At 42.9% G+C, this 10,388-nt stretch overlaps 1 protein-coding gene across 1 annotated transcript; it reads left to right on the forward strand.

Moving 5' to 3' along the window:
• Positions 1 to 5,211: 5,211 nt before the first annotated feature.
• Positions 5,212 to 9,060, forward strand: LOC115679623 (serine/threonine-protein kinase SAPK7-like). Its single transcript, XM_030603251.2, has 9 exons — positions 5,212 to 5,759; positions 5,983 to 6,057; positions 6,170 to 6,271; positions 6,469 to 6,522; positions 6,618 to 6,710; positions 6,816 to 6,908; positions 7,499 to 7,603; positions 7,686 to 7,784; positions 8,389 to 9,060. Exons 1-9 carry the CDS (start codon positions 5,640 to 5,642, stop codon positions 8,767 to 8,769), a joined length of 1,122 nt encoding a protein of 373 aa, XP_030459111.1. The 5' UTR covers positions 5,212 to 5,639; the 3' UTR covers positions 8,770 to 9,060.
• The last annotated feature ends 1,328 nt before the right edge of the window (positions 9,061 to 10,388 follow it).

Raw genomic sequence — 10,388 nt, forward strand, 5'->3', positions numbered from 1 at the left:
GAGACGGGAGGGAGAGCTATGTGGGTCGGGTCACACCGGGACGCCCGGGATGCTGACACGTGGGGACCCGTGCACCGTCCGCGTGCATTCATTTGATCTGATGAGGACGGCTCTCTTTGTTGAGACCACCGATAATTGAGAGAGGGCTTCATCTAGATCACGGGTCCATGACCAAAAAATATTACATTATTCGTCATAAAACCAATCGAGTTTGAGCATATACTTAGATAAGCCGGTCGGGCCGAGTCCCGAAGCGGAAATGCTCGCCAGGCTCGCGCCTATCTGTGCTTTAGGTCTATTGAACTCGAGGGAGTCTAGTACAAACACCGTCGGCTATCGGGCCCGTGATCATTCACGCTACGGCAGTGCATGCGAAACCAAATTGATAATCCAATGGGTTTTTCTTTCGAAAATTGTAGGCAATATATCATATCAAATTGTTTCTATATAAGGGTTCATGCAATATGCATACAAGTCATCTCCTAGATATGTAGGATGGTAAAAGAAATCTCCCAAGACTTTCGAGATTGACCCAATCCCGTGAACTAATAGAGCATCGGGTAAACCTTTTTGTTCGAAGCAATTCAAAGTTAAATTTCTCGGAACCCGAAATGTTTCGAGATTAAATTAACTCGAGAAGCGTCTAGAATCAACAGGTGTTATCTTTCAGAATCTATATAATCAAAATAAAGGATCGCATGGATCGCCCATGACTAAACACGTTTGTTCGGAGTAATTTATGATCTTCGCTTTTTATGGATATCGACACTTTAATTTGTACGCAACATGAAATGGTTATGCTGATTTCTAAAATATTCATATATCGATGCGTGAAACTGGAGACGATTTTCTCGTACAATTTTCTCGAGAATTCAACGTGATTCTGTATTATTTATAAAAGAAATTCATAGTTTAAAAAAAGTAGTTGAAAATCCCGTGGACAGGAGGGATGGTTTTGATTTTGTTCGTATATCGAGGAAATTCTAAAGATCCACCGGCATTCACCGAGATTGAGGATCCAAACGGAATTTGTCCAGTTCAATTAATAAGAGATTTGCGGTTTCGTCTTGTTTCTTGTGGTCTCCTCCATAGCCAACCAAAGTTGTTCCTGACTTAGGATAGAAAATGTGAGGGGATTGTTTGTCGTGTCATTAATCTGTTTTGGTAGGAGATCGGATATAACATCTACAAGGATTTAATAAACAATAAAATAAAAAATAAAAAACTGAACAGATAACTTTAAGAAAAAGTAAAGAAACCGAGACCACCGTGACATACGTAGCCACCGTTACCTGTGGAGGTCGCCATTTTAGACGGCGACCTTCACAGTGGGCATTGCCTGACCATGGCGGCCATCACAACCGATCGGCCATGAGGATCCTCGAGCAATGGTAACATACGGTGGTCGGCGTTGTAGGGTGCGACCACCATTGAGCCGTCGCCAAAGCAAGGGAACAAACGGCGATGGCCAGATATACCAGGAAAATTGTTTAAAAAGTCATTAATTTATTACACTTTTACCAATTCAGTCATAAACCTTTCGATTTTACCAATTTAGTCTCAAACTTTTCAATTTTGCCAATTGAATCATAAATCTTTTTACTTCTTGCCAATTAAGTCAATCTGGTTAATTTTGGCTAGAAATCGATAATAAGACATTGGCCGGCCTACGTGGCGCTGGCGTGGATAATTTTTAATATTTTTCAAATTTTTTATTTTCTATTATTTTCTCTTTTTCTCTTTTTTCTTTTTCCTCCAGCCGGTCGTCGGACGTCTGCAATTGGCTAGAGAGGAGAGGGCCAGCAAGGTCGACCTCGCCAGCATAGGGCGATTCTCGCCCAGCCATGGTAAGGCCGAACCTTGTCATTGCTCGCGAGGGCAAGCCTCACCCATTGCTAGGGAGGGAGAGCCTCACCGCCGTTGGGCGAGGCTCGCTCGACCTCGCCGGCCCTTCCCCCTCTAGCCGGTTGCCGACGCCCAACGATAGGATGGAGAAGGAAGGAAAGGAGAAAAGAAAAGGAAGCAAAAAGAAAAAGAGAAAAAAGGAAAAGGAATAGACAAAATTTTAAAAATTTAAAAATATTATTAAAACTATCCACGTCAGCGTTACGTAGGCCGGTTGGCGTCCACATCAGCACTTTCCGGCCGAAATTGGTCAGGTGGACACAATTGGTAAGAAGTAAAAAGATTCATGACTCAATTGGCAAAATTGAAAGGTTTACAACCAAATTGGCAAAATTGCAATAGATTTAGGACTTTTTAGACAATTTTCCCAATCTGCCCACCACGCTCGCGACGAAGAATGAAACTCTCAGGCGGGCATTGATCGGTGATCGAAACCGGCACAATGGCGGCGTCGATGGGCAGCAAGGTAGACATGCTCTTTAAATTTTCTTTTGTTCTTCTAATCGGATCCTTGTCCCACCTCTTGGGCCACGATAGATTATTAGACTTTTCATACGAACGCATACGGATTTATCTCGTCCAAAATGTGGCGTCATATGTCGGACAAGATAATTATACCCTGTCTGGCCTCTTATTCAAGCCACCAAACACACCCCCGAGGCTTTTAGTCCCATCTCTCAAATATGCGCATTGATCACCCCCATGCATTGAACTGGGATACAACACGCTATAACCTATTGCATTTTAGTCGTTGGGACTTTGATTTGCAAATCCCACTAGATTTGTTTAGCCGGAAAAAACACACTTTGTTTTACTGACGATGAGAAGCTTGCCTTAAATGTGAAAGAGACTATGATGCAAATTTACACAATACCTTGGTTTCAACCCGGTCATCGACTTCAAAATGTTCCGTATTCTTCACGATCAACACGGGGTACACACATACGCCGTAGCCGCTAGCAAAGTCGTTCCGATCAAAACTCCATCCATTGCTTAATTCGCGCTAACACCAAGCTACATAAGCAATCAGTTGGATGGTTATACTGACTTATCTTGTCGAACTCTTCTTCTCCTTTTTTTTTGGAAGATTGAACTCCAGTCACTTGAATTCATGCGAAAATTTAAAGTGATTGTAAGAGGCCTTATATTGATATTACACGCAATTAGGAAAAAAGAAACAACCCGAGTGCAATATCTAGCACTTCCCTTTTTCTCTTGCTTTTCTCATAACACGTGGAATTTAACAATCTATCATACATAGAAAACGAGCATACATGTTATCCGCGAGGACTACCAATAATCTATTTTCGGAACAAACCACAAAATAACTTACAAGAATCAAATTGATTTCGAAAAATTTAATTTTTAATAAGGGTTAATAATAATATGAAAAAATCCAAACCGGTACATTTGTAATAAATTTACCCTAAATTAATTTTTTGATCAAAAAAACCCCAAATTGGTACACCCGTAAGTAGCGGTGTCAAAACCAAACAATATACCCGAATCGGAACACGAACCGACCCGACCGGATCCGAAGTTTTGGGTATTTTCGGGTCGGGTTAACTTCATGTTCGGGTATTAGCTAAGCAAATGGGTATCTCAATGGTTTCGGTTCGGTTCGTGTTTAGAACACGAACCGAACCGAAACACATATATTTTTATTTTTTATTTTTTATTTTTAGAACCGAAACACATTTCACTTTGTAGCACTGTCGTTTAACTTCGTCCTCCTTACATGATGTGTTTGAAGCTAAATTATCCAGCTGACAGTGTTGGCTGTCTTCCTCAATAATCGAATCTAGCGCGTGGAAGCACTGACAACCGATGGGAAGATCGTCGCTTGCATCCGCAACCACCGAGAAGCACGCTCTTTCCTGTCGAAAAACTCTCCTGTCAGGATGCGGGCGACGCTTAGCATACGGACCAAATAACCGGCACTCGCTACAGTAGCTAGACATATGTACTGGGAACACATTAGAGATCACCAGCGCACAGCAAGGAGGGGGAGGAGGAGTTGGCAACAAATTTCTCCGCCAAAATTTCCACTTTGCATCTTCCCATTTTCAAGCTCAGTCAAGCACGCGCACCCCCCTCAAGCCTCTCGCACAAACATCAGGACTTCAAATTTTACCAAAACAACGACAAAGTTCAGGCCTTTTTTCAAATTCTTTCAACACCCAACACTATATATCATCACAACTTAAAAGGGTACGCACAGAACGAGCGGAAATTCCCAGAAAAAGAACAGTCGAATTGATCGATCAAGATCAAGATCAAGCTCAGCCGCGAATAGAACGCAATGCTGCGAAATACAGACAATGTGATGCGAGACGCGGGATGGAGAGACGAAGCGCGACTTCACCTGCTCGTGAGGATGGACCGCCATTGAAAGCAAATGCGCTGCGCCAGAGAGAGAGAGATTCTAGCGGCGGCGGTGGTCGTTGTGCATCGTCTCAGCAACCCGACCCGGCCCGACCCAGTTTTGCGTTTCAGGTCATGTTTGGTTCGGGTCAAGAGTCCAATATCTTTTATGATTCGGGTCGAGTTGGGTAACGTGGAGACTAGACCCAACCCGATCCATTGACACCCCTAGGTGTAACTTAACCTTAATTTATAATAAAAATATAAAACACGAACCCGAACCGAACCGAACTAACCCGGCCCGAACCGAACCGACCCGATCATGCGGCTATATCATGTTCGAGTCTTGTTTCGGGTCGGGCCAAGCACACATATTCATTGTTTCGGGTCAGGTTGGGTATCATGAAAACCCGACCCGACCCATTGACACCCCTACCCGTAACAAATTTACCCGTTAACTTTCACGTGACGTCCATCGGTAAAAATTTTAACGGAAATTAACGGATGGAGAATTTGTCATAGGCGTACCGGTTTGGAGTCTTTTTTGTGGTAAAAAAGTTAATTTAAGGTAAATTTGGGTTTTTTGCGACGTTAATCCTTTAAATAATCGCAAGATCACGAAGACGATAAACTCAGTGAAAATTCTGGACGCCGGGGGGGGGAGGGGAATAACCTTTAAAGACGCCGAGACGATGCAAGAATCTTCGCCAGTAAAGAAAAGGTTCTCTCCGGGGGCATGGCCGACGACGACATATACGGTAATAATAATAATAATAACACTCGCGTCGCCCATGCAAGATCTTACTGGCTCTGGCGCCCCTGTTCCCTCCTCCACCATCTTCTCTCCCTCCTCCACCATCTTCTGGGACCCATCGCCCATTCCTTCGCAATTCTTTTCATTTCTGACGACCGATCACCCATCGTTTCTTTAAAGTTCCACAGTCAGGACTCATCATCTCTCTCTCCTTCACGATAATCTCCTCCTCCTCCTCCTTCTCCTTGATTCCCTCATCGTATAATCTCTCCAGATTCGTTGCTTTCCTTCAAATCCTCAGCAAACCCACCTCCACCGCCGCCGCCGCTTCTCCTTCTACAGCCCAAAATCCAACCTTTACACTCACAATTCCTCTCCCTCTCTCCCTCTTTCTTTCTCTCTCTCTCTCTTTGCTGTATATATGGTCGTGCTTTGATGTCCTGCGATCAAGGATTCAGGACTCGGTGCCTTTTTCCTTTCTTTTCTTGATTGAGCTTTGATGGGCTTGGCCTGAAGCTCGATTCCCGCGAGATTTGGAGCTTTCTTTGGCAATCGGTGAAGTGGGTCTCTGGTTTTGCGTAGTCCCAGAAAGGAAGGGGGGGGGGGGGGGGGTGACATGGAGAAGTACGAGGTGATCAAGGATATAGGATCGGGCAATTTCGGAGTTGCCCGGCTCATGAGGAACAAGGAGACCAAAGAATTTGTTGCCATGAAGTACATCGAGCGAGGTCGCAAGGTCCTTCTTTTGATCTCTCTTTTGTTATGTTTGATTTTTGCTTTTTATGGAGTAAAGTTTCGGAATCGTTCCTGAATTGCGGCCGCAACCTCAAGAACTGTACAATCCTGCAACGAGTTTGTTTACTATTGGAGTTTTAGCGTCGACGGGGGGATTGATTTTCCTATGGAATCACTTGCCGGTCTCATCAGTAACAGTAATTCCATTTGTTTTCCGGTTTCAGATTGACGAGAATGTGGCCAGAGAGATTATTAATCATAGATCGCTTTGCCATCCAAATATCATTCGCTTCAAAGAGGTCAGTACAAGAACAGGATTTGGAATATGACCGTGCCTTTGAGCTCGGGTGATGGATGATCTTTCATTCGCTATCAGACTATCAGTTGTTGATGTTTGGAATGTATATGCAGGTGATTTTGACGCCTACCCATCTTGCTATTGTCATGGAATATGCGGCGGGGGGTGAGCTCTTTGAGAGAATCTGCAATGCTGGAAGATTCAGCGAAGATGAGGTTTGCTTTTTCTCGATCAGTAAAAAATCGTAGTAAAGAGTTTTCGCTTTGTTCTTTTATTGTTTTGGAAACTTTTTAGAGTCTGTGATCTGATATTAGTTGCTGAGCGGATTCAAAACATACATTATGCATTACTGGTGGTTATCTGATATTCTTTGAAGTACTGATCAGCTTACTCTTTCTTTTCAATTCTCCAGGCCAGATATTTCTTCCAGCAGCTCATCTCAGGAGTTAGCTTCTGCCATGCCATGGTAAGATAAAGTTCCAAACTTTCTATTCAAGTGGCATCCTAGTATTCTCATTATTGTAGATTTCATCACTTGTCCTTTTTTCTCTTGTTCTTAAGCAAATATGTCATAGAGATTTGAAGCTGGAGAACACCCTCTTAGATGGAAGCGCTGCGCCGAGACTTAAAATATGTGATTTTGGGTATTCTAAGGTACAAGTGTGAAGTAGTTTTTGCAGCATCTTTACATTGGTTGTGCAATATCTTTACAGGGGTTAGGCTGATTCGTCGACTTATATCTTGTTAACTTGCCTTTAGTCTTCTGTGCTTCATTCAAGACCTAAATCCACCGTCGGAACTCCAGCATACATTGCACCTGAGGTTCTCTCTAGGAGGGAATATGATGGCAAGGTAAGTCATTTCATTAAAGCTGTTCATCTGTTAAGTCGGTCTTGTCCAGTTTTGGCCTCACGTGTCTGCGATGTTATATGCTAGTATTGACTTAAGCTCATTATGCATGGCCTTGCTGCTACTTTATGTACATTAAAAACTGCAAAACCTGTGGTAGAACTATTTTGGTGACTGGTTAGGCTTCTCTAGATATTTCCGACTTGTTTGATAGGCTTTTCAGTTCACAGGTGGGTTAAATGTGTTCAGGATTGGACTAATTATGTATCGTTTTTAAATTTGGGATCAGTGAGATGCTGTTTATTATCCCTCTGAGCTTCATTTTTATGTCTGAAATTGTCAACTGCCTTTATTTCATTGACATCTATCGTCTCATCTCCAACCCATGAGTATCCTCTTTTGTCTAGTATCCCTCTGTAATAAAAACATGAGTTTCGTGTAACCATGCCTAGCCATTCAGCACACTCTATACCCTTGGAATGCCAGTGTCCCTGAGTTTGGGGTTGCACTTATATTTAGCGGTCCTTATGAGTAGGCAATGTCAACCGTTCTTTCATGGAGGTCGTGTTTACTATAAATATGTGCTTTATTAGTTGGCAGATGTCTGGTCCTGTGGTGCGACTCTTTATGTGATGCTTGTGGGAGCATACCCCTTTGAAGACCCGGATGATCCAAAAAACTTCAGAAAGACTATTAGTGTGAGAATATACTCTTATCGTTCCATTTGACCAATGAAGGTGTTTTTGTTTTCTGATTTGGTGCAGTTTTTGCCTTCTGCAGCGGATCATGGCTGTTCAGTACAAGATCCCTGATTACGTTCATATATCTCAAGATTGCAGACATCTCCTTTCTCGCATATTTGTTGCAAATCCATTAAGGGTACGCAAGATGTCAATTTTTTAATTTTGTATGAGACTGTGAGAGTGAAAATGAAGTGAAAGGATGAGCGCAAGAATGACGTCAGAAAGCCTTCTTTTGGTGATTTATTGGATTAGCACTTAACTGCCAATAACTTCTTCTGTAGACAGTCATTGACCCACCCGTCTCCCCCAAAAAAATCTACTAGCTCTGTCTAGGATTTTAGATAATATTTTGGTTTTGTTTATATAATCGACTTCTTATCGGTCAATGAATTCATTCTGCTTCTTTCCTTTTCTTCAAGGTTTAATCTCCGCAATTTCATATTTTCGTTCTTGTTAGATAAGATATGCTGGGAGCCTGCAACTGCAACATTGTGCTCTCTGATCATAAGATAATTGCATCTTAGATCATTGGAGCCCCTCAGTAATTTACACTTTTCGCAATTGTGCCTTGATTCGCATGGGAGATCAATATTATACATTGTGGGTCAAAGTATTGGTTCATAGATTCTCTTGTTTCTGGTGAAGCATGCCTTCCATGGCCAAGTGTGCATGCTTTTGAGACTGCCTTATTTGTTATAGCATTTGTAGCATCGCTTCTCATAGTCTATGTTCTTTTGCAGAGAATCACCATCAAAGAAATCAAGTCTCACCCATGGTTTCTAAAGAACTTGCCACGTGAATTAACGGAGGCAGCTCAAGCAAAGTACTACAGAAGAGAAAACCCAAACTTACCGCGGGAATTAACAGAGGCAGCTCAAGCAAAGTACAGAAAAGAAAACCCAAGCTTCTCCCCTCAGAGTGTTGAGGACATCATGAAAATCGTGGAAGAGGCCAGAAGACAGGCTCCACCGTCGCACTCCCGCGGGAGCTTTGGCTGGGAAGAGGACGACGATGGTGATCCAAAGGAGGAAAATGCGGAAGAAGAAGAGGAAGAGGAAGAAGATGAATACGATAAGAGGGTCAAGGAGGTGCATGCTAGTGGAGAAATCCGTATCATTTAATATATCCGTTTTTCTGTCAGTATGGGTCTATAAGCTATTGAATGGGGCATCTATATAGACAAAGGTGAATGTTTGTATCCGAAGGAAGAGAGATGTCGGTTTTGCAATTAGATCCTGATGTCTGAGCGTGTGTAAATTGGTGGTTTACTTAATGATTGATTCATGCTGCTTGTGAATTTAGAGGGTATGGAGAACATAAGAGTTTGTAGCCTAATTGTGAAGCTGTGAGCTTGTAGTGATTTGTCAGCAAGGGTAAAATACAAAACAGCCGAGTGCCTCTTGTTATTATCATCATGGTTTTTCCTTTCTCTAGAGGTCATGCAGAGGAGAGATTCAGATGTGGCTGAGGAACTGAGACTCTGGTGATTGCTGAAGTAAACAGGTGGTGTAACAAGGGAAAAGTGTCAAAAAAGCCCTAAATCTTTTATATTTGTGCCAATTAAGTCCTAAATCTTTTTTTGGTGTCCATTGAGTCCTACACCTTTTATCTTTGTGCCAATTTAGTCCTTCCGCCTAATTTTGGCTGGATTTTGCTGACGTGGATAACTTTTAATAATTTTTTGAATTTTTAGTTATTTTTTTATTGTTTTCTTTTCTTTTTCTTTTTTTTTTCCTCCTCCGCCCTCCCTCCTCCAGCTGGTTGCCAGACTGGCGACCGACTAGAGGCTGGTTGGCGAGGTCGAAGGCCGCGGCCTCTAGCGAGGGCTGGAGCCTCGTCGGCGGCTAGACGAGGCACAACCTTGCCGGATCTGGCAAGGGCTTGAGCCTCGCCGGCGGCTGGGCGAGGTTTGCCGGCCTTTGGCCTCCGGCCGGCGATCGGCTGGAGGAGGGAGGGTGGGGGAGGAAAAAAACAAGAAAAAGAAAAGAAAACAATAAAAAAAGTACAAATTTAAAAAATTATTAAAAGTTGTCAACGTTAGCGCCGGTCGGTCGGCTTTCACGTCAGCAAAATCCGGTCAAAATTAGTCGGAATGACTGAATTAACACAAAAACAAAAGGTTTAGGATTCAATTGACACAAAAAAAAAGATTTATAACTCAATTGACATCAATACAAAAAGTTTAGGACTTTTTTGACACTTTTTCCGATGTAACTGTACCGTGACGGGGCTTTCTTATCTTTGGGGCACCCCCCTTTTCAGTTTGGTTCAAGGCATTTTGAGAAAAGGAATTTGCTCACGCCTCGCTCTGCCCAATTGCCCGTGACTCGCTGTCAACTGTCAAGGCTGCTTGGGACATTCTCTTTTGCCTTTTCTCGTCCTTTTTTCGATTCTGGTCCCCCATAAACGTGATGCTTTTGGTTTTCTCCCCCGTTCGGCAGTACCGGCGCTTCATCATTTGACCATTGAAACTGGAACGAACTTTATGATTAATTGATCTGTCTTTTTCGTGGTTAAATCAACGCCACGGAGGGGAAAATGTTAAGCATAGATTTGAAGGACTTCAACGGCCTTCGAGGGAAGATTTGTTCAGCTCTTCGTTTGGGGCTCTGCTCGAGCGTGGAGAATACTTGTACTGACGATGCTGTTCTTGCTTTGTTGACCGTGGCTGTTTGCTTTGTGGAGATGTTTATGATGTTTTGCCCACGAGGCTCTTGGACTGGTGATTTTTGTGGGCTTG

This window comes from Syzygium oleosum, unplaced genomic scaffold (genome assembly GCF_021117445.2).
Source record: "Syzygium oleosum isolate NSW1041296 unplaced genomic scaffold, Sole_v2.1 Sole_v2.52, whole genome shotgun sequence".
Classification (NCBI taxonomy): domain Eukaryota; kingdom Viridiplantae; phylum Streptophyta; class Magnoliopsida; order Myrtales; family Myrtaceae; genus Syzygium; species Syzygium oleosum.

Coding starts and splice junctions, on each gene's coding strand:
- LOC115679623 (XM_030603251.2), top strand. CDS start 5,640: ATGGAGAAGTACGAGGTGATCAAGGATATAGGATCGGGCAATTTCGGA. Junction 6,711..6,815: donor GTGATTTTGGGTATTCTAAG/GTACAAGTGTGA, acceptor ACTTGCCTTTAG/TCTTCTGTGCTTCATTCAAG. Junction 7,604..7,685: donor ACTTCAGAAAGACTATTAGT/GTGAGAATATAC, acceptor TGCCTTCTGCAG/CGGATCATGGCTGTTCAGTA.